Source organism: Osmerus eperlanus, chromosome 9, assembly GCF_963692335.1.
Source record: "Osmerus eperlanus chromosome 9, fOsmEpe2.1, whole genome shotgun sequence".
NCBI lineage: Eukaryota > Metazoa > Chordata > Actinopteri > Osmeriformes > Osmeridae > Osmerus > Osmerus eperlanus.
Window position 1 is genome coordinate 6,424,844 of NC_085026.1, and position 24,377 is coordinate 6,449,220.

General features: G+C 38.0%; 2 protein-coding genes across 3 annotated transcripts; one reads left to right on the forward strand and one right to left on the reverse strand.

The window, feature by feature from the left end:
• The first annotated feature begins 201 nt into the window (after positions 1-201).
• gabrg1 (gamma-aminobutyric acid type A receptor subunit gamma1) lies at positions 202-11,428 on the forward strand. Its single transcript, XM_062469003.1, has 9 exons — positions 202-470; positions 2,300-2,464; positions 4,319-4,382; positions 5,286-5,506; positions 5,754-5,836; positions 6,963-7,100; positions 7,239-7,391; positions 8,185-8,384; positions 10,628-11,428. Exons 1-9 carry the CDS (start codon positions 370-372, stop codon positions 10,901-10,903), a joined length of 1,401 nt encoding a protein of 466 aa, XP_062324987.1. The 5' UTR covers positions 202-369; the 3' UTR covers positions 10,904-11,428.
• Positions 11,429-17,966: 6,538 nt separating this feature from the next.
• Positions 17,967-23,031, reverse strand: LOC134026642 (glucosamine-6-phosphate isomerase 2). Of its 2 annotated transcripts, none has more exons than XM_062469531.1 (7): positions 22,888-23,031; positions 22,435-22,614; positions 22,259-22,360; positions 21,298-21,480; positions 20,758-20,942; positions 20,353-20,527; positions 17,967-19,442 (listed from the first exon to the last, which is right to left on the reverse strand). In XM_062469531.1, exons 2-7 carry the CDS (start codon positions 22,556-22,558, stop codon positions 19,384-19,386), a joined length of 828 nt encoding a protein of 275 aa, XP_062325515.1. In that variant the 5' UTR covers positions 22,559-22,614; positions 22,888-23,031; the 3' UTR covers positions 17,967-19,383. The 2 variants fall into 2 exon arrangements, with proteins under 2 accessions (XP_062325515.1, XP_062325514.1); XM_062469530.1 differs by having other exon boundaries at positions 22,868-23,031.
• Between the last annotated feature and the right edge of the window lie 1,346 nt (positions 23,032-24,377).

Here is a 24,377-nt window from a genome sequence, read left to right on the forward strand (position 1 = left end):
TTTAGTGTTTGTGAGACTATAGAACAGTAATGGACATGGCAGCAGGTTACATCTGCAAGGTTAGTATAACAGCCACTGGTGCAGTTTAAGATATTTACCTCGACCAAAGAGCGCAGGCTCTCTCAAGTCACATTATAGTCTACCCTATCCTCGCGCTTCTTGCTGGTGCACAACATCATAAAGATAATGTATGCAACACTCAAATGCAAGGATTGGTAGAATTTACCGTCAATTCGGAAACATCCTGAACCACCTTCCTAGCGTATCTAGACTTAATTGGGCTAAGGCAGCGGTAAAAAGCAACACCAAATTGTGTATCTTTAAAGGACTAATTTGATATATTTGGGGTATAGGCTATATCTTGTAAGCATGAGACTGAAGATAGTAGCGTTTTGCACTAAGGTTGTGCTGCAACATGTCAAAGGCAAAGCAATGATTTCGTGGCTATTACTGGCTCTCCTTGGACTCTGGTAAGTTTGATCGGATCCGCGGAGCTATTTGACTGATAATCTTGCGATGGATTTGAATTAAAACATAACGGACAAGGTATCCTGAAAAACATGAGAGGGGAAAGGGCTGGTAAATTGTGCTGTGTGCGGTGGGCTTGTTGTAATCAAACCAATTGTGGGGAAGACGGCTCGTGCGTTATCCCCTTCACAAAGCATATTGTACGTATAGGTATTGTTTGCATAAACATAATCGCACGTGTAAATTGTTTAGTGTATAGGAATTTTTATCCTAATGAATGTGCAGAAAGCCTAGGCACCATATCGTCCTGTTTAAGATGGCAATGTCATTTAAATCGCATGGAAAATGCAACCTTTAGCAAACATTCCTGCATCTCTGTGTTTAACAGCTTCACCAACAATAGTTCAACAAATTCGTTCATTTTGAAGAGTAAGAAAAATGCGTCAAGATAGTCTAAATTGCGTCAAGAAAACCCTAAATATCACATTAAATGTTCAGATTACAACACATAAATGTATCAAATGTGCAGCCTATTCCATTTCATATTTGTTTCAATCACATACATGATTAACAGTGTTTCTCACATTGCGGCAAAAAAAAGCAACCGGTACCTGGCAGTATCCAGCTGTCAGAACAAAGGACATGATTTATGTTTTTGATCCTTATGAATCAAAAGGCCTAATACATGACATATACCATACCTCTGGGCGAAAGAGTAGCCTATTATAAATATGATGTAAAGTTCACATCAGAATAATTGTCAATTAATCTAACACATTTAGTGAATAAAAAGAAGGTTGTCAGAAAAGTACATTAGTACTATATTTATCTAATCCCAACAATACTGTGTACTTTGATGACCATATTTAATTAGTTAACTTTATTTTACACAATTTAGGCTATTCAGCAGCTTTCATGACCAACTTGTCTGCCTGGTATTGCAATCAGAAGAAAAAGGCTTTGATTCAGCCAAACCCACATAGCTATTTACAAAATAGCTAACATGGTACCACATCATGGTTATGGGTCAAAACATTTAGCCTCACAGGCTAATTCTGCTGTCCCCTTGTGTACAGGTTTATATTAAGTTACTGGATCATTGTTTTCATACTTGTGCCTTGGATCTCTCTGATTCACTCCATCAGGCATATTTCACCCAGACACTTTGGGTAGAACATTATTTACGATATATTTTCTCTGAGGTCAAAAACTGGTAATGTGATTACTCATAGAGGTGAAATGCACTGCTTTCCTTTACAAAAGTAACAATGTGGAGAAATTGGAAGATTGATGAAGTGATGAAGGTTTTAAAAAGTAAAAAAAAAAAGGTGTCGATACAATCAATTTGAGCATGCAGTTGGGAAGTACATCTGTCAATGAATTGCGTTGTGTAATATATTCCATTGAGTTTATAGCATGACAAGTATAACATTTTGAAATATTGGAGTTTCCTCCTTTTATCAACTCTTTATCAATATGAACCAGCGGTTATATGGTCAATGTGGTCCCAAAAAGTTGTTTAGTGGTCTTCTATGTTAGGATAAAAATATACATTTATATCTTTGTCCACAATTGTGTCTACAATACAAATGTTTAGGTAGTTCTGTCACCCTGAAAGTCTACTCTTCACAGTGCCTAATCTAACTCCTTTCAAAACACCCGGCTTCATGGATCCCTGCAAAACCATTTGTGTGTTTCATTAGCTCAGCCCTTTTGTAGGTGCAAGATTGTACTGCACAGACTGTAGATCATACTGCACAGACTGTGCACACACACACCTGCACACACACACAATTCCCCCACTTTCTCACTTTCTTTTCTCTCTTCACAGTGTGGCTTTTGGGCCAAGTAAACAGGATGAAGAGGACTATGAAGATGTTCCCATAAATAAGACTTGGGTTTTATCCCCCAAGGTCTATGAAAATGATGTCACCTTGATCCTCAATACATTACTTCAAGGCTACGACAACAAACTCCGACCTGACATTGGAGGCAAGTTCCCATCCATCTGTAATGGCAATGTTCATTATTCAGTGTCCACTCAGAGGGCGCTTTTTTATAAATTCATACTGTAGTCCATTGGTTAATGGGGGGCTTATTCAACATTACATGACACTCATTACTTAATTTAGTATTACATCTTCATCTCTGTAAATGCCCAGTAGTACCGTATTAATTCATTATTTGATTACGCTGCGAATTTCAGTTGCAGTTTACAGCACTGCTTTTATTGATATAGATTTGTGAAGTATTTAAGTAATTCAACACACACAACCAGACATCATTTGAATTTGATCTTTCCAAAGTACTCTTTGCCTTCTAAGTATAGCAACCATGATGTCTGTCTGGGTATATTTGACTACTGTTGATATATACATTGGAAATCCCACAACAACGTCCTGGTCGAGACTGTACATTTGTCCTTAAATGTTTTCTCTCTAACCTTTATAGGACAATACATTTTAACATTCGTAACAGATTTGAATTTATTTTGAAAGGTACCAAATAAGGATTTTTGAGTGACATAAAAGTTAGCATCCATCAGGCTTGCATGTAATTGTGGACTCCTATCTTAAATCAGAAATTTGAGCATAACCAGAAACTTCTGAGACTATACAGCAGGTTTGTTTAAAAAAAAGAAAAAAAAGATACAAAGGTGATGAATCTCTTGTAATGACTGGGCTGATGTTAAGTAGATTGATTGCACAGGGGCCAAACTGATGATACATAGCCAAATTGGGATTGATTGAGGGATCTCAGGAATGGTGTGAAGACCAGATAAATACATTTTTAGTTTTCTGGCTTCAGGCTAGATTAAAGATAATTAATGCAAGAGGATTACTGTTGTCTATATGCAACAGCACTGGAATAGACTGTTACCAAAGAATCTTTAGCCATCGGTTCAGATTGAGTTGAATTTAAAAGCACATGATAGTGTTGAGTTCCATAACACAATCATGTGGCTGTTCACAAAATATACTCTTTAACCTGATCTTATGGCAAATAGTTTATCTACAAAAATACATACAATTCAGGATAAGCATTATATCTCCATTTACACAAAGTAGTACAATGTCTGTGATGCTTATTCCTGTAATGCAGCCGGTGATTAAGATATTAGTTAGCTGATTTGGTTAGCTAACCTAAATGGAGTGTGTGCAAATTTGTATAATGCAGATAGTTTTTTCATGAGTAAACTTTTTAATTAATTAACATAACAAAATTCACTGATCTATATTGAAAATAAAGCATCCACTGTATATTGCTTTGCTGACAATTGCATGCCAGAATTTAATCCATATAGAAAACCCTTCTTGGTAGAAGCTGATATTAACTATTGTGCCAATTTTGATAGTCAGCACTGCTCATTTGCTCATACATGCACTGTAATAGTGATACAAAAATCTGTGAAAGTGTGAAACAAACCATCTGGCGAGCCAGGGTAGCCTAGCAAAGGAATGGAAATCAAACACCTGTAGTATAGGGCAAAACTGTAGGCCACTAAACAAATGTTTGGATCGTGAGTTGTTTGTGTACCTCCGTCCTTATGGTACTGTGAAGTGATTTGCTGAATGAAAAACTGATTAACAACATGTTTAGGCGGCCTATTGATCAAAGGGGTGCTTTCAGCAGCAGAGCTTTTGCATAAAAGCCCTGTGATTTAACCCTATTTATTTTTTGCTAACTCGAACAGCTAATCAAAATTCCGTCCTTTTCAACGTTACACAGTGCATGGTTCTTGAGATAATCAAGCCACACACTCACACAAACAAACAGACACACACAAATATTCCTGGAATTATAGATACTTTATTATTTGGTCATTACTGGTTTTGTGTGTTCCAGTAAGGCCAACAGTGATTGAGACTGCGGTGTATGTTAACAGCATTGGACCAGTTGATCCCATTAATATGGTGAGTCAAAGTCTTTTCTGTTTTAATGATATAACCCTGATTCATTTAGCAGACACTTTTATTCGAAAGTACCGATAGTAAATGCTGCCAATCAATAACTAGTGCACAGTAATGCAGAGGTTAATGTCAATAAACAGTATTTGGTGAAGAATATTACACTATGAAGCAACTTCAACATACCCGGGAAATCTTTTAGTTTTCTGGTTTCACTAAGCCTAACAACAGGAATTGTGCATAAGTGGCAATTGAAACCGGTGTATAACCGTTGTGACACTGAAAACTCAGGGTTAAACCCGAAGTTACCTTGCTTACCCCAAATCCTGCTTTGTTGTAAAGGCCCCTGATTCTAGGACACTGTCCGTGGTAAAGTTAGGAACTAGTACCAACCAATAGGAACACAGAACCATGTTTACAGTCAGGTATTACACTTAGGTTTTTAATGTGTCATATTAAACTAGCAGTTTGAGTTAGGATTACTGAATAACACTTGTGTGGTTAAGGCTATGGTTCAGTTTACTTTAACAAAGGACTAGCACCATTGTTTTTACACAGCCAATGTGTTCACTTTAGGTAGCTTCAATGAGGTATTGCCTCTCGCCTTTCTGTGGTCAACCTTGTAAACACAACTGACCATTTCTCAAAGAACATTTTAGCCAGCTATGCCAGGGAAGAGCTTACAACTGGATTCACGGGGGTTGGTTATAATTGAACTAGTATTTTTGAACAATTTATCCCAGTTACATATACACAGTTAAAACTTAAGAACACACTGGGCCTCTCAATGTGTGCATTTGTTGTTGTCATTTGAGGTTCCCATGAACATCACTTAATTGTAGAGGTACTACAATGAATGGAAATGGACAGTAATGGCTTGCATTCCTACCTACATGGCTCTGTTTGCAGGAGTACACCATAGACATATTTTTTGCCCAGACGTGGTACGACAGCCGTCTAAAGTTCAACAGCTCCATGAAACTGTTGATGCTTAACAGCAACATGGTGGGAAAGATTTGGATTCCGGACACTTTCTTTCGTAACTCCAGAAAGTCAGACGCCCACTGGATCACTACTCCAAACCGCCTGCTTCGACTGTGGAGTAACGGGAGAGTCATGTATACCCTGAGGTAGGAGCGATACCCTGTCATGTATTTCTATTTTTGTTTGTTTTTAAATCGTTGTTTGTGCAGCTCTAGTTTGTGCATTTGTTCTCTTTGTCATGTAGCCCTGTTTTAGGCCCCCACTGTTTGTCAAAGCAGGAGTATTGGATCTTTGTGTGTTGAAACCATTTTTGAGGAAAGAAGCACTTTACTAAAGTAGTTTAACCCACCACTGAGACTTACTTTCTTTTTGTCACAATTCTGTTTTTGTCAGGTTGACTATTAATGCGGAGTGCTACCTTAAGCTGCATAACTTTCCAATGGATGAGCACTCGTGTCCACTGGAGTTTTCAAGCTGTAGGTGTTCAAACACTCTCCCCCTCTTCCCGTTTCAATCTGTCATTTTGACTTCAGCTTCCATAACCAGCCCAGAGTGTGAGACAGGGGTGTCAGAATGGGCTAGAGTTAGAAGCTAAGGCCTCGTCCTTCCTTACCCCCCAAAAGGCCCATCTGCTTTGTCCCATACGATCAATCATCTGCTCCACCAGTGGAGAAATTAGGTCGGACAGTCCCATTCTCCAACGGACTGATGAATTATGCACCCTCCGTCCCGTCCCAAACTGATTCATGCTGTCTGTGTCATTGTCTATGTCAATTTGTCTCCTGCATCATGCTTCAGCTTTTCATGTCTTGTCATAATCTTAAAGCCTCAACCAATCTTTTAAGTGACTGTAAACTGCAAGGGCATCCCATGGGTAGAGGGAAGATATGCTTCATTTTGAATGCTCCCCTTTGCCTGACCATAGTATGCCTTTCCATGTTGTACAAGCTAGAGGTCTTTACAGGTCTATCTGTCTCAAAAATCCAAGATCCCACCAGGGACCCATGAGACTAGGTGAAAAAGGTTGGACCTGGGCCAAAGTTTCAATATAGCAATTAAAAGATTTGAACAGTATTCCACTGGATCCGTGTAGAACTAAAAAGGCATAAATGTAGAACTGAATGTGTGTTAAGTAAAAAGTGAACTGACCAATTTTTTAAATTCAATGTTATGTCACTTTTGCTTTGTATTTATTATCACACAATGAGCGGACACCCATTGATAATAGGCCTATTGTATGCAATGCATGTATGGAGTTGTCAGATGCATTTAATTCTGAAAGTTCAATACAGTTAAACAGTGTCTTAAAACTTTTAAATTGCAAGTAATTGTGCATTGGGTACATTGATCAGGTTTTTGGGGGATCTGAACAGAACAAATGTATATTTATAAAAAATAAAAAATTAAATGGTCTGACTGTTTATGGGTGTATTCAGACTTGATTTGGGTATGATGGGTAAGAAAACCACTGGTCAACTTCAGAACAGGTCCAACCTTTTTGAATTGTGAAGACCTTTAGAAGAAACATTAACTGTTCCATGGCTGGATCGCCGTTTTTACATGAAGTCTTAAATAACCATGTGGGTGTCCCAACTTTTGTAGATGGCTATCCTAAGAATGAAATTCAGTATCGTTGGCAACGACGCTCTGTGGAAGTGGCAGACCAAAGGTACTGGAGACTCTACCAGTTTGCCTTCGTCGGCCTGCGTAATACTACTGATGTGGCACACACCCAATCAGGTATGGAGTATACTTTGAGAATCATGTGAAACAAATGCAAAAGTAATGCAGAATATTTATATAACAAAGATAGAATAAATACTTTAAGAAAGGATAACAAAATGTTTTGTTTATATATTTGTTCACTTCAATATACAGGGGAATACGTCATCATGACAATCTTTTTTGATTTGAGTCGGAGAATGGGCTACTTTACTATTCAGACGTACATTCCTTGCAGCATGATTGTGGTGCTGTCCTGGGTTTCCTTTTGGATCAACAAAGATGCAGTCCCTGCACGGACTTCATTGGGTATAATCTGGTCTTTCACTCTCTTTCAATCTCCCTCTATAATTTTTTATAACTGACTTAGGGCTGGGCAATATGGCCACAAATTTGAACAATATGTGTATGACTTCATATTGATCGATGAAGATAATATATACATTTAACGATAATAATGCTCAATGTTCAGTTTTAAGTGTATTTTTCTTCGAGCAGAACTGTGAAGAAACCAGAAGTGTGATTAGTACGTAATGCTTGCTACCACACTACTGCTACCACACATATTATTAGTATGCTTGCTACCATCAAGGCCAACTACTATTATCTCCAATATATATGACTATTTTAGCCACCGCTGCTCCTCCCCCAGGTTTTGCAGCATCCTATGTAGTAGACATGAAAGGTTTCAAAATGTGCATCTCATTCCTGCTGCAGCGAGCTAGCTGCAGCAGCTGCATCAGCAGTGTCAATCTCAGTTTGACAGTGAGTGGGAGGGCCTGGAAACGTCATCTACATGGTTTGTTTCTTTGCAAAACGATTGACTGTTCATGTAGTGTTTTTGCAAGTAGAGGAAAACATATTCAAAATCCTGTCACTGTACAAAAAAAAATTCTCATTAACATTGTTCATTTGGGAGATTTTTTTATGAACATGATCAAAATTGTTTTGTCAGCCAGTCCTCACACCACTTGTTAGGCTTAACTCTACAGCTTAATAATAAAAAGAGGTGATGGGTCATGGCAAGACTTAACTACTAATTGATTGCTTGTGTAGTCCAATTAAAAAAGGCAGAGAAATTACAAGGTGTCTTTTTCTTTAGGTATAACCACGGTGCTCACTATGACGACCCTCAGCACCATTTCGAGGAAGTCCTTACCCAAGGTTTCCTACGTTACAGCCATGGATCTGTTTGTGTCTGTGTGCTTCATTTTCACCTTTGCTGCTCTCATGGAGTACGGAACTCTCCACTACTTCACAAGCAACCGTCAAACAAAGAAGACCAAAGCTAACAATGCACAGGTAAAAGAACCAGATAATGAGTTAACTGACCTAACTACACTGTTATTTAGCATGCTAAATAACGAGTCGCATTTAAGTCTAACACTTAAACTGGTTAGGCCTAGGACATGGACATACATGGAGAGTTTGTGTGTGTGATCAAATTAGATTAGTGATACAGATGAAAAATGCCAATCAATTGTAAATATATTTCTGATGTGATTATAAAAACAAAGAACAAACAATTCATTCGTAAATGTATCTTACATCTTATATGTACATTTACAAATAGTGCATGAAGTAAGTGCAGAAAATAATCAAGGACCAAAGTGGTTCATGTCAAGGAATTGTCTGTATTTTTATCCTACAGCGCAACAATAGCAACATATTTCATATTTCCATATAAATTGTAGGTAGGGCCTGTGTTTACAAGACATTGCTGCAACATATTTCAGATGGAACAAGCAGAAAAGGTTGTTTTTGCGGATATCAAATGAGGTATTGTACAGCTAAGCCCTCTCATTCCAGGCAAAGAGGCCGATGTTTGTTCTCCGACTGAAAGGAGTGTAGTTGAACAGGGAGATCATTCCACCACTGGGGAGCAAGGAAGGATAAGCACTGCAGGGTGTGTGTGTGTGTGTGTGTGTGTGTGTGTGTGTGAACCCTTATTTCTCTGTGCGGGAGTTACCAAACAACCCAATGTCACAGTGGGAAACCAGAGTTGGGGCATTAATAGTAACTTGAATTTCATTTCTTTAGACTAGCCCTTGTACTCGGGGTGAAAACCGGAGGGCAAACTGGGCGGTGACATAATGAGAGTGCAGAACGCCTTCCAGAACCGTGAGGAGAGCTGAAGTCCATTGAACTGAAAGACATGCTGCACCTTGAGCTTGGTTGTTTCGTGATGGCAGCCTTGTCATCTCTAGTGATGGTGCTGTCTTCCTCTCTTGGGGCCATGGATGGTAGAATCTTTGTTGTCAGAGGTAGGATCATGGACACAGATGGTTCCGTTTCAGTGCACAATGGATGTAATCATTTTGAGGGCTTTGAGCACCTGAAGGAACTTTTCTGCCACTTTCACATCATCACCTTGTCTGATGATGATGTGAAAGTGGCAGAAAAGTTCCTTTATTTATTATGTTGTATATACATAATAGCCCTTTATTTTATTATTATGCTTTATAAGTATTTTTTTTCAGGGTCTTGTCTGTCAGTGCAGAGTAAAAAGCACTAAAACATGTCAGAAGTTGACTTCCATCTTGTTGGTACATCATGTATGAGCTTGTGGGTCTGTGGCGGTAGTATTTCTTGCTTGGTCTTAAACACGAGTGGCTGTTATGCTTTGGTGGAAAAAGGAAACCCCCTTCCTGATCCTTCCATGGAGGGGGTCCATCTGGTTCATTGAGATTCCCCCTTTGCAATGCTAAATTGATTAAGTGCAAAGCAATGTGTGGCCCCAGGCTAGCTTCTATCACTGCATTAACTTGGTTCTTGGCATCTGTGGATATTGGGATGTTGATATGGGGCCTCTCTAGCTCGCAGTGTTGTTACTACTCCTAACAATACCTGTGCTTTATTTGTGTCTGTATGACTCTCATAGAGGAAGCGTGACTGCAGCACTAGACTTCGCATCGCCCACTCCTCTGTGGTGTAGTGAGCATTTGCAGTCAAGCGGTTTTCCGTTGCCCTGGAGGTCCACCTGTCTGTGATGAGGGCAACAGAGGATGCCTTTGATAATTCATCGACCATTTAGATTTTTTCCCTGTTCATAAAGATCTGGCATGATCTTCATGCTGAAGTGGGTGAGCGAGGGGATTTTGTAGCGTGGTTTAAGTACTTTCACCATATTTTCAAACCCTTTGTTTTCCACAACAAAATATTGCCTCATGTCTGAAGTGATAAACATCCAAATAGATTTGGTGATGGCTTCAGCCCAGTCTCATTCTGCAGCAAAGGGCTGCTTAAATGCTGTGGTGAGAACTTGTTGAAGCTGAGTTGGCTCCCGTCACAAACACACCAGGGTGATGAACTCTTTAAATATGTGGCCATGCTTGCTCAGCAAGTATCAGAGAGACAGAAAGTGAGGGGTATTTAATGTACCAGGTGTAGTGAGGAAGGGGGAGACAGACACCTGGAGGGGGTGGAGACAAACACAAGACTGGTGAAACAGATCGGTGTGTGACACTAGGCTCCATCTTGTCCAAGTAAAATGAATAAAGGTGTGGAAATGTATATTCTTCAGCGAATGTGTTTTCCTCCCACAGAAGTCCACCGGAGTAATCATTCAGCCAGGGACTTCCCTTCTCCAGATGAACAACATTGCCCCCTATCATGAAGATGATGATTATGCATACGAATGTCTGGATGGGAAAGACTGCACAAGTTTCTTTTGTTGTTTTGATGACTGTCGCTCTGGTGCCTGGAGGGAAAACAGGATGCATGTTCGGGTATCAAAGATTGACTCTTATTCGCGAATATTCTTCCCTACAGCCTTTGGCCTCTTTAATCTTGTTTACTGGATAGGTTATCTGTACTTATAAAAATTTTTGCAAAGAGGAGCTTTTGCCGTTAATGTGCTTCTTTAGGAGAAAACTTGTTTTTTCTTTCTACCGCCTTGCTATTGTTGGTAATGTTGATAGAAACAAAAGAGTTTATGGAGTTCAATTTCATCTCTTGTGTTTGAGCAGCTCTTATATTTGTAAGGGTTCTATTTTTCTAGGCAGAGACATGTTAGCTACAACAAACAGGGCTAGAAGTGGGGTTGTTGTTTGAAGAATGAGATGGTTTTCATCATCGGTGGATTTGAGTATTATGATGCCAATGAATTATGATTTTTTCATGTTAGATTGTTTTGGGAACTGAAATTGTAGCAATTTATGAACAGAATATTAGAACAACAAAAAAAGATTGTCACTAATATAATTTAATCATATGCTACTAACCCTTGCAGTATTGTGAATGTTGTATATTTCCATAATTCATTTTAATAGTTGACACTGTGAATCCCTTTTTAAAACAGTACTTTCAGTACAGCACTTTCTTTTGCTAAGTTATTTTACAAAACTGACATAAATTCTCAAGCTACAAGAAGGATTATCAACAGAATCCAAACTTTTTAAATGACAGTAGATTTAATAACAATGGCAGGTGCTTACAGTCAGCTGCTTGTGTAATATAATGATGATAAATTAACTTTTCAGAACCTTACATTTAGAGAAATGTACGTCATGTGATACCTTAAATTCAGAATTACGAGTGACAGAATGTATTATAGTATGTATTAATATGGTAAACATAAAAAATATGGTTAGTTTGTACTCAAATAGCATGAACCTTACATTTTAAAAGATTATTATTGATGATATAATGTAAAGTAAATGCTATTTTTGATTAATGATTCCAATGAATCTTGATAGACATTTAAGAGAACGGAAAATCTGAGAAACTGTTGGTTTTTGGTAATTGTAAAATTAGTATTTGGCTAACAATGCTTGTTCCAGGACACCAAACCAAAGAAACTATTGTACCTGGTTTTGTAGCATAAATGTTTAATGTTGTGTTGAAAAATCTCTGTGAATCCGTAAAGCATTAAAGACTGACATACAGCATGGTAAAATAAAGAAATAAGCTATTGTAAATGTAAAGGGGGGGCGGAGGGAGGGGGGGACTAGCAGCACAAGATCCTGTCAAAAAATGAAAATAATTGGAACGTACATATATATGAAGTAGAGAACATTTTTAATTTACTGTCAGCTACTCCAAACAATCATTTAAAGTTAATTTTCTTCATTTTCCCTGAATGATTTACAATGATTTAGACAAGGATTTACTCTTTTTAAAAGTTTAAATGAGTGACCAGTTTAAACTTCAAATGTAAAAAAATAAATAATCCTCACTTCAGTGATATTAGACCTACATGTACAACTAAATACATCCATAATTAAGATATATATTCAAGAACATTTCTCAAAATGCAGTCGAAATTACAGTTAAGATGAGTTGAAAACATGTCATATACGTTCTTGAATGGTACAAGATAAAAAATATATATATTTTATTAGAGTATGGCTCAATTTCCACAATACAGATGGTAAATGTATTGGTAAAGCAACTGGCTTGTGGCAGAAAAAACTACTATTGAAATTATATTTTACCAAAAAGGACACTTCTGTATTTTGGTTCATAGCTATCCATTACAAGAACATAAAGCTTTGAGTGCTGACTGGTGGGAATGTATTTCAATCATATAGTGTCCTGGCCATAAATCTTTAAATGCAAGCCCTTGTATCTTTCAATTCCTCAAAGGAAATATATGTAGATGCCATGCTTTCTGAATTCTTGCCACAATAATGCTTCTATGGTGTGCAAACTGATTCTGTATTATTCTAATGTACCATCATTTGTTTTCATCTGTTTGTCCAATACCTTTAGGAGTATTTAATGCTAAATGTGTTATTTGAAATACATATATATGATGACAATTTATTTTGCTCCTCCTCCTCTGTCCATCATCATCATGATTAAGATATTAGAGGATATTATAATCTATTCAGATAGTGTCATGTGCCTACAACATTGGCTTTGTTCCATGAATACAGTTGGAGCCTGCTCGTCCTATTTGTGTAGATTTCAGAATATATCATAAAAACATGAATGGCTTACCGGGTAGAACGCGTATACCACTAAGGCTAAGGCCATAAGGCAGAGGACCGAGTTTGATTCTGGCTTGGGTCATTTTCTGCATGTCTTCCCCTCTGTCTCTCTCCCTGCTTTACTGTCTCTCTTCAACTGTTTCTATCAATGTAAAAAGGTTAAAAAAGTCTTGCCATTCCATGATAAGTAAAACATGTTATTCTATTCAAATGTTGTATCTGATGTTTTGCAAACATTACATGTACACTGTACACACAGAATAAAGCAGTGTCTGATAGAGCCAACATTTGTTTTGTATCAATGAAGTCACATTTACAGAGATTCAACACTAGAAGCGCCCAGCCCCTGTCATTTGACCATAGTGAAGATAAAAAATAAATACCTCACACTTGATAAAATTATAGGACCTTGCTTTCTTGACTTTTCCTAGATCTGTGTGTTTTCTCACACAGTATTTACATTTTATAATTTTACTTATTCATTTACTTTTAAAACTATATATTTTTTAGAATGTGTAAAAGATCCACTCAAGCATGTCTGAAAAGTGCATGGCTTTGAGGTCTTCTCTGATTCAAAGTATTTTCTTGGTACCAAAAATCCTCCATTCGCTTGGCTGCTTTGCCTCACACACAGCTAAAGATAGATAGGGGGCCTTTTTGAGAAGACATTCAGAATCCATCAGCTTTAATAAATAATAAACCTAATCTTGGAATCCATCTAAAGTGTTCAACATTTCAGGAGAAAAGCCTCAGTTACAATTAATGCTGTTCCCAAGAAAGGTAGGATCATTTCACAACAGTGTCTTGTAAACAATTCTGCTTGAAGTGATTATGTCATTTGGCCATCCTGTAGTTTCTATCTATACATTGGTGATGGAATGTGCCACAAATTCAAGGAAATATTATAAACTATGTTTGTTGCTAACATTTAGAAGTCATTGGGCAAAACGATTTTTGAAAAATGAATTGATTCTTATTGTAATGAGGACATGGTCATTATGTAACTATTTGTTGATCACATAGGTTCATATTCCATGACAGCACATATTCATAGAGACATCACAATGTTTTGGAGCCTAAAAGAGAACGGAGCTGTAATGATCAATTATGCCACTGCTTCAATGTGTCAGAAGTGACACAACAATTCCTACTCCCACTTCTTACTGTGACTGTTGGTTATGGATATGACAAGGTGAAAGTTTTCATTATTAAGAATAAACAATGTGAAGCACTCCTTTTCAGTCATATTGTAGGCTAATGGAAGCTAAGCCACTTGGGCTTCTGCGTCATAAATGGCCTTTTGGAATTAGCTGTCTTCCTGATGGTGGCATGGAAAGAGATACAGATAATTAGAGAAATTGTGTTTGCCATGGATGTAGAGGGAAGGCCAATTTAATTGGATTCATGTAGAAGTGTAGACGATAACAGATATTTACAATAGTACTCAATTATAACTTGTAGAATATCTGCTCTGTACAGTTGCAAAATATTGAGTCCATTAATATCAAAGACTGAAACATCATTTAATCGTAAAAACAAAAATCGATATTTACTCAATTATAATCTATCTAAACTGGAATTATACTACAATAAAAATCTGAAATCCCTTGGAACAAATGCCAAATGTCAATGGCATATTGGTTGCTTAGATACAAGGAATCACAGGGGTGCTCTCACAAGCTAAATATATTTGTGATATGAGTGCTATAACCAAGATGCTGAGTAGAATAACTGAATCTCTCATCATATATCACAAAGCATTAACATATAGAAGTACAAATAAAAAAGCAAACACAAGATTTATTTTTCTTTGGGTATAAGCTCATCAAAGACCATCATTTAAACTGTGAATTATCAGTTACATAACCAAAAGAAAAGGCTGAGGGTAAAATTTCAAGACATTGCAGTGCATTTTTAAGGTTTTCCGACCAGGGAGCTGTTATCCTACATAAAAAAAACAATTCATACTATTAAATTAGTATTATCATTTGTTTCTGAAATTAACTCTAACCATTTCATTTGTTAACAGACAATACCCTGTGTTTGACTTTCCACATTTGGTCTAACCTTAGTGATAGACTCTGCAGTCATTAGGACTGGTGCATATAGCTACTAGACCAGTCTTGGACACATAGAGTAGCAAGATTGTCAGTTTCCATGGTGATAGAGCCCAAACTCCACAGAAGGGATGTCCGAAAATGCTTCCAAAGGGAATTCTAATCATACGCTGAGATGATCGCTGCAGTGATGTGGAGGACATCATGGGTCAACCTACAGCAATGTCTATTTGGTCTAAAGTAACAATGATCCTTTACACACACCAAGACATTAAATTATTCAATAATTATAGATTCAAGCTCTGCAGTAAAAAAAAAACCAACATTATGGTTTCACTTGAGTGTATTCAAAGACAACAGAAAAAGTATTTTCTAAAATAAAGGTAAACAATAAACTGAACACAATAAGATATCGTGGAACTAGCTTTGCAGTGTGGTTCAGATGGAAAACCTTAGGGCATTCAAGACCATAGACAGCAACAGTGTCACACCCTTTTGTTGTTCACCACATGTATTACACATTGAACCAGTTCCAAACCACGCATATCAGACTGTTGTTATCTTCAAGAAAGGCTTGTTACTATGGAAACCCCTCTTCCTGCCAAATAGATTATCTGAAATGCAGAACCAGTCAAAGAGAACTGTGCAATGAAAGCAAGAGTAATGCCATGGCCTTACACACACACTTCTCCTGCATACACATGTATTTATACACATACATTATCTATTCCTATACACAAATAAAAAAACAACACGACTGATGGAAAAAAACACAGTTGTCCCTCCTGACTTCTCTTACCTCAACCAACACTTTCCAGATTTTTTTATGTAACCTTCACATTATTTGTGGCCAATGTCATTGACTCAGAATGAGTGAATCTTTGGCAAAAGAAAGATTCATCCCTGTGTATGAAATGATAATGAGTTTTGGTGTTTTCCTTGGATACTATATTCTCATCGAGAGGAATACAGAAGCACATTCTCATCCCACATCTTTCTACATCTGATCTCATGGCTGTGATTTAAATTATTTTGACAGTATGAGATATTACACCCACGAGAGATCTTCCAATAAATTGCAGGAAAAAAATAGTTAAAAGAAAATTTAGAACTGCTACCGTTAGTATAAAAAAACAAAAGCACAAAACATTTGGTGAAACTTAAACTTTAGAGTTCTTAGTTGGAATAAGAATGACGTACAATGTGCTTTAAACAAAGAGTTGTAAAGGAAGTTGAAGACCTAACTTTTTAAATATACCAATTGTAATGTCTTTATAGCAGTGCAATTTCTCACAGAAAAAAAACAAAACATAAGCAAATTTAAATTAAAGTAGCTGAGCAGGATTCCAAACGTACAGATGTTCCTCATTTAATTTGAGGGCATTGTGGCAAGATGTGACATGATGCGAGATGTTGTGTGATGGGTGTATAATAAATGTTTGCTATAGGAGGCAGTAGAACACTAAGAATGTGATCCTGATCAGACAATCTGATCGATCCCTGTTTCCGCTTTTGAGATTTGTTGGGGGCGATCAAATTAAAACTGACCTAAAGTTACACTTTTTGGGAATTTACTTGTTATTGTTGTATCGCTGAAGTATTCTCACTGTAAGTACTTATGGATTCTGCGTAGCACTATTCTGCTTGATAACGTTTGACACAAGTTGTACATAGTATGTTGTACATACATAAGTATGTTGCACATTTTACAAGTTGCATGGTTATACAATGTTGGAGCTAATACGTCGAAAATAACATGTAAAAAAAGTTCAGGACTTAGGTCAGTGTGGTGGAAGGAAAATCTGTAATATCTTTTTAATCTTTAGGTCACATGGGGCAGTCGGGCTTATAGTTTGTTTATTTTTAACATTATAGCACCCCCTATGGGTTGCTTGTTCCCTTACCCCATCATTTTAACAAGACCAATATGTATCCAGCATCCTTGCTTTAATATTGTTCTGAAAAGACAGAGGTATATCTTTGCTTATTGTTAGAGAAAATTGCTTTTAAAAGCTCCCAAGGAATGTAACGATGGGGGGGTGGGGGGGGCAAGGGGAAAAGGGCATGGGTCTGGAAAGGATTTTTGCCGTGTCAGATGTTGTCAGCATCCCCCTTGATCACTGAAGCAGTTCAGAATGAGCTGTGGTTCACTTTACATTTAGTCATGTTATTAACAGAGAAGGATATCACATTGTTGTCTGTGATCTTTTCTAGGTACAGGAAGCACACATTTACATAAACAGCCTACACACAGAGGACGACTCGTTTCAGAAAACAAATTGAGACAGCTACTCCTAACTAGTATACTGGTAGTTTACTACTTCTAAATTACTACAATGAACTAAAATAATCATCTCATGTATGGCTGACATGGTTGTCCATTCAAATGCATTCACTTCTTCTTAGGTGGCCTCATGTTGTGCCAGTAATAAATTTGGTTCTACAAGTAAAATAGACCAAACCATAAAGTAAAACTGTTCTAAGCATGTTTCAGATGTGTCTGGGTGACCACCCAGTATACACTGTCCATTTAGGTTACCATCTAAAACCCCACAGAATGTCTCCACAAATGTTGAACCTGAGCAGTGACCTCTTGTGTTTTTATGTTAGTGATACCACAAGGAATCGTATAGAAAAAGTATGTTTGATATTCTGCACATTCTTGTGTGGAAGGGTTGAAAAGAAATCACGTAATCTAAGCAGACCAGATAATGGAAGACTTTCTTCTCCAAAATGGAATACAATCCATAATGGACCATGGAATCCATATACAAACGTTTCTCAATTTCAGGTAAGTAAAATATTTCACACTTATGTCTGCTATAGTCCAATTAAAATCTTTATGCAGTTTGTAATCGTTTCATTATCATACTGAAAAGAATAGGAAAATTGAGTCCTCTTCAAAATTATCTTTATTAGTCACAAGATAGCATGTTGTATGCAACATCTATTAAGTAACTGCTGAAGCACAGACTTGTGTGAAAATAATTGGTGCATTGAGAAGACTGAACATGGAATGTACAAAAACAGGAATCTACTTACAGGAAAATAACATTGTAACAGACAATTTGGCCCAAAGACGGCAAATGACTCCCAAAATACTTGACCTAAAATTATAAACTTTTGCACACCGATACAGTAAAACCAGATCCAGCCACAAGGGGTGCTACAGTTCACATTCAAGTTTCATTTTCAAAACGATGGCCTTTCCACCCCATGTAACTTACATTTCTGAAAGGTGGCACATTTTTCATCCATCAAGTCCATCAAGTCTGCCATGATGGATTTTTTTCTACTGTGAACATCTTTAAGTAAATGGTAGGTTATACACAAATCAATGCCACATTCCTTTAGTGACTTAAATTTGCTAACATTGAGGAGCACTCTACGTTGTTGACGCCTGCAGAAAAACAGCCGAAGCATGACCACAAAAAGATTATCGAAAAGATGGAAAGTAGGCTAATATTTTGAAACTATATTAAATGAGCTGGCAGATGGATTGCTTCAAGAATCTCTATGTAACCTCACCAAATACTCATTGGTATGTGAGCCTTATTTCACCTTTTCCCCTATGGAGGAGCCCGTAACAACAGTTGCTTGAAGCTATATTTATGTTTGAAATCCTTTTGCTTCTATGTAGTCTCTACTATTGGGAAAACACATTTTAGTTCCAAAATGATGAGACTGCAAAATCTTTGCAGCTGTTTGTAGCTTGTGTACAGTATACTATAAAAATTATCATTCCAGCATCACATGTTTCTGATTTCCTGACAAACAGATTGGGAAACCAATCATAGTGCCATAAAATGATACCAAATAAGTGAAAGGAATAGGTTGAGTGGTTTTAACTAGACATTTTGAAACACCTGTGAACAACAGATGCTTATTAAACCTTATCTGTGTTTATTAGTCTTCCAAGCCGATATCTGCTTTGGCAAGGTGTCGGGATTAAATTGCTACATTCAAACATGTGACATGATATATTCAACACTTAAGAACTATGATTGGTTGATTAGTGTCTTTGCCCTCCAGAGATTGGTTGGCCAACTCTGGCCATGCCATATGCAGTCACAGAATAAGCTTTTGTAATACCCTAATAGAACGTACCAAGCTAGAGTCTAACCAATGCAATAATGACACAGTAGTCATAAGTCAACTGCTGGGTACAGAAGTAGATGTACAGAAGCCAGCACAACTGACAGCTGAATCGCAGGATTGTCCAAACAGCCACCTTGGTTATAATTACAGTATCTGAATTCACGCATCTTACGTTTTGAGGTACAAAATATCTGCCTTGGTCTCACCATCCACTCACTGGTCCTTTATACTGAGCACTGGGTCCACCAGTCTGTTGTGAACATGCATCAGACCTGAAAATGAGTAAAACTTAATTTCACAATTGACCTTGGGAAATAGTGTTGACATAAAACGTATTCAGCATGAACTGGATTGGGCAATTTGTTGTTATTATGCTTATTATAATAGTGTGGATTGCATTCTATTGAAACGAATGGACTGGAAATTTAAAGAAAAACTCATATCGTGATACATAGCGTTACCATCAGTGCTTCAAATTATACCGTAATGAACTGTGAGACCTACATGTGTACCTTTGTAAACTATGTCCAATCCAATTTGCCACAGATGGACTCTAATCAAGTTCTAGACATATTTCAAGTATAAGTAAAGCAAACTGGATGCACCTGACCACCAATTTGGAGAGCCACATCAAAGTAAAGGTAAAATCATGAAAAATCTCCAATTGAAATAGCTAATTTACATGTTTTTACTTTGTCGATTGGTAACTGAGTGTAGATTAACACTAAAAGCCCCAAGCGCCAGTCATTTGACAAAGAAAATGTATTTTGATCCAACTGCTTTCTTGACTTTTCCTAAATGTGAATTTGTTATAATTTTAAAATGTTCTAAATCACACCGGGTCTATGAACAGCAGATACAGTAAAGTCACTGTAAAGTCAGGATGTGACCATATCCTTTATCTTTACTAATCCTTCCAAACTCAAGTGACTCACCAAAGAAAAAAAAGAAGAGAAATAAGTGCATAAACTGTAACAGATGTTACTAAACTCCATAACTTAAGAGGAATGGAACTCAAGATCGAACACTATACAAAATTGAACATGTCCAGAGAATGTAGAATTTCTCAGCAGTTTTACACAAAGTTACAGTGTCAAAAATTGAGACACTAGCATTGTGTTATTTTAGGTCATATTAGACCCAATCCTTGGACCCTTTGATCCTGCCCCTTGCCATCCTCACCTTTGAAGTACTTGACCGTTTTGACTCGCAGTTCCAATGTGGCATCCTCGTCACACACAAAAATGGTACGGGGGTGCTGCTGAAAGGCTGACACAGTCCACATATGGTTAACACCGTCTTCTATTGCTTTATACAAAGCAAAAGCTTTGTGGGCACCTGTGATGACAATCATGACCTGAGAAAATAAATCATCATGTGATTGGCATTAAGTTTGATCATCACTTCTGAATGCCTAAAACGCTATAGAGGGTGTTGTGCTTGTTGGCTGCACATGGTAAAACGGCAGTTTTTGATTTGACCCATTGCCTCCCAATATTGATAACATTCATATTGAGAATATGGTATAAACAACAGTTATTGACACCAGTCTTATGTGGCTTCTGGCTGTACTTGAACCAAGCTTACCTCTCTGGCATCCATAACAGTACCCACACCCACTGTTAAAGCCATGGTAGGGACCTTGGATAGGTCATTGCCAAAGAAACGGGCGTTGGCCACTATGGTGTCCTTGGCAAGAGTCTTGACTCTGGTTCTGGATACGAGACTTGAGCCTGGCTCATTGAAGGCAATGTGGCCATCAGGTCCAATCCCTAGACAAATAGGGGAGGAGAAATTACCAAGATCAAATTTGCATACTTTGCATACTTAAAATTTACTGTTTAATTTTATATTATTTTTAAAATCTTTTTGAGGTAATCATTGCAGAAAAATACTTTTCACTAAATTCAGGTTTATGGGTTTGATATCTTCCATTGGTGAAAGAGAATCCCAATAATTGTCCAATTAATTTGTAAGGTTACTTGGTGCGTGTCTGAATTATTCTTATATTATTATTCTAGTTTGTATGCAAGTTACTCTCCCCATAGTTAACTTCAAAACCATGGAGCAAAACACAAACGTGTTTAATATCAATATGAAATAACTAGGCATGTATATAAATCTCACCCCCTACAAACAGGTCGATTCCTCCTGCTTGGGAAATCTTCTGCTCAAAGGCCTCACACTCTGCCACCAGGTCTGTTGCGTTGCCATCAAGGATATGGGCATTGGCAGGATTGATGTCAATATGTTTAAAGAAATTGTTCCACATATAGGAGTGGTAGCTCTCAGGATGATCCCGAGGAAGACCTACAGAAACGGAGACAACAAGTTTAGATATGTCCACTCCACACCCACAAAAAAGCTGACAGACTATTTTTGACCCCTGAATGCTTGTTGGCTGGAGTTACAATCACATCATTGTCCCTGTTGATCATCTCTGTTGGTTTGCTATAGTTGGTATGGTGTTGATACAGTTCCTCAAAACCCCACACCATTAAGGCAATTGGCACATTATGACTGGTTGCTTTACACCCAATTCACTCCAATTTAAATCACGTCTGTCCAATCAATGAATGTATCTATCTATATACATCCTTAAACTTAATGTTCAAAGCTTAAAGTTTGAAAGTTAAGCCAACATAATGTTTGTCTTCTTGACAAACTTGATCTAGTTTTTATTTTAATATTTTAATTAATTTTACATTTCCTGTTTTTAATATTATTTTACTGTCCTCTATCAGATTTGTAACAATTTAATAACTAGATTTTATCACAACAGGTGCAGGTCCGAGCCTGTGCACGTTTACCAAATAGTTAATTGCTTTGGATACGAGCGTCTGCTAAATGACTAAATGTAATTGACAGTGGAAGCAGACAGAGCTTCTGCTTTGATGACACATTATAGCTAGGAGTAAAACATAAATAAACAATGCTTACAAAGTATGCAGCAACACATAATAAACGTTCAAATAAGTATTACGTTTTTATTTGATGGAAACCCATGCAATGCTACTGCATAGGCCACTTCTCAGTCATTACTGTGACTTGGCCAAAGTGATCTACATTTAACTTGGTGCAAACTCACCCACATACTCATCCATGTTGAAGGTCTTCACATATTTGAAAGAGAGGTCCCCACTCATGTGATACTCGATCAACTTTTTGTAGCAGCCATATGGAGTGCTACCTGGAAAATGAATTTAGAATGTAAACGTACGTGGTCAGTTGATCTATTTTACGTTTTAGTGCCAACGTGTTTACCTGTTGGTAACCCCAAAGTAAAGTATTTGTCTGCATTGGGCTTAAACTGGACGATTCTGTTGCGAATATATTTCGCTGCCCATTCGCAAGCCAAATCATAGTCCTCCAGAATAACAAGTCGCATTGTAGATTTTTTTGATTGAGGCTTGTACGCCTCCAGACAGTTCCAACAAACAGCAGCTGAAACGAAGATAAATTAACCAATTAGCTAGGTCAAAAAAACTTATGTTCGGACCTAACTTAGCCTACTAGCGTTAGCTGACTAGCTAATACGGGTGGATCATGTCGATGCAGCGTCTTGCCAGCTCTCGAGCACTACCACCGTCTCACTACTGTCACTCGATACTAGCCTAGCTAACTAGTAGTAACGTTAACTAATTGATAATCTAGCGACTGTGTAGTAACCTACAACATTAACATAATTGCCAGCTACCTTGCCGCTGAAAAGTGTACCTAGTTGTAACTAGTGATTATTGCTACTCGAAGTCTCGAAAAGCGTCTGTTGAGTAGATTACTTCCGCAGTTGCTATCGTTTCCGTGTAGCCGTGTACCGAGGCTTGTGCCGTTTTTGGACCGTTACTTTAGGTGAGTTCGACTTCATGCAGCGCGCGGCTGCCTTGAATCTGAGAATGCCATTGGCTGCTTCAAGTCAGCCGGGCTGCAGGCGGCTGCAGGCGAAGTCGAACGCACCTTTTTACTGCCTGGTTACTGAAGCACTTTTAGAACCATTAAGCCCCCACCCTCTACTCCGTTCTCGGTTGAAACAAAGACCCCGATGCAAAATTCCGAAATGCAGGATCTTTTTCAATTATGTTTGGAAGCAGTTGGCATCCACATACATGCATTACTGCCACCTTCAGGTTTTATTCTCCCTCCCTCAGTGAACATTTCAAATCCGTATGTCCAGTCTCAATTATTATTACTTTTTTATCATCTGTAGTGTAGGCTACATTGGGTTTACATAATAGGCCTCTATTTATGTTGTAGTACTCATTTTCATATGGATTTCTCTTTGTTGTTGGAATGTACTCTTCATCATCAGTGCTCATGTCATCATCATCACTGGCCATCTTGTTGACCTCACCCACCCTGTCCCTGAGCAATAATTTCTTCAGCCAGCAAAAGCTTGAAGTCAACATTCTTCAGCCTTTCCTTCTCTGGTCTCCCAGTGAACCTGGTGGTCTGACCCGCACTTGATACAACTGTCTGTGGCAGCCAGGTTAAAGAAATGCTGGACCGGATGGTCCATTTTCTTGTGCACAAATCAACTCCACCCATGTGTTTGCTGTACTCAGCCACAACAGTGGGTCTATGCAAAGTAAAATGACACTTCTCTTTCGCTGATCATCTCATGTAGCTGTCCTGGGGCTCTATCCCATGGACCCTGGAGGCCTTCAGAACGGCCTTGTTGTAGTGCCACTTCATCACAGCAACCTCTGATGGTTTTCTGACAACCATTTCGCATGTACCTCCTTGTTTTTGTGGTGTCATCTGACATGTATGATTTATGTAATGCTGGGATAGTCCACAATAGTCCATGTTCCCTGAAGACCATTTGCTTTTAAAATATCCATTTCATATCCTTAACATACTGTGACCCTGAATCCAGCCCAGGGGAAGCCCTGGGCAATTCCATCGACCGCGCCCCAAGCACACCCTGGGAAGGGTGATCATGGGCCAGGTATGTCCAGTAGGGCTCACCTTCGCCTGTGGTCTGCGTGATACTTAATTAAGTGTGGAACACCCCTGTTGAACTCAGTTGTTGCCACAATATCCATAATATAACGATTTCAAAGGAGAATAAAGTAGCAATTCAATCAAGAATGGAATGTACTTAGGCACTGCGATGGAATGTTACTTTTGGGTTGGAGCCAGAACCCATTGTGTTTTTGTATCATCTGTACACTAATCCAGAGATCCAAAACATAGTAAAGTCTGTCGTT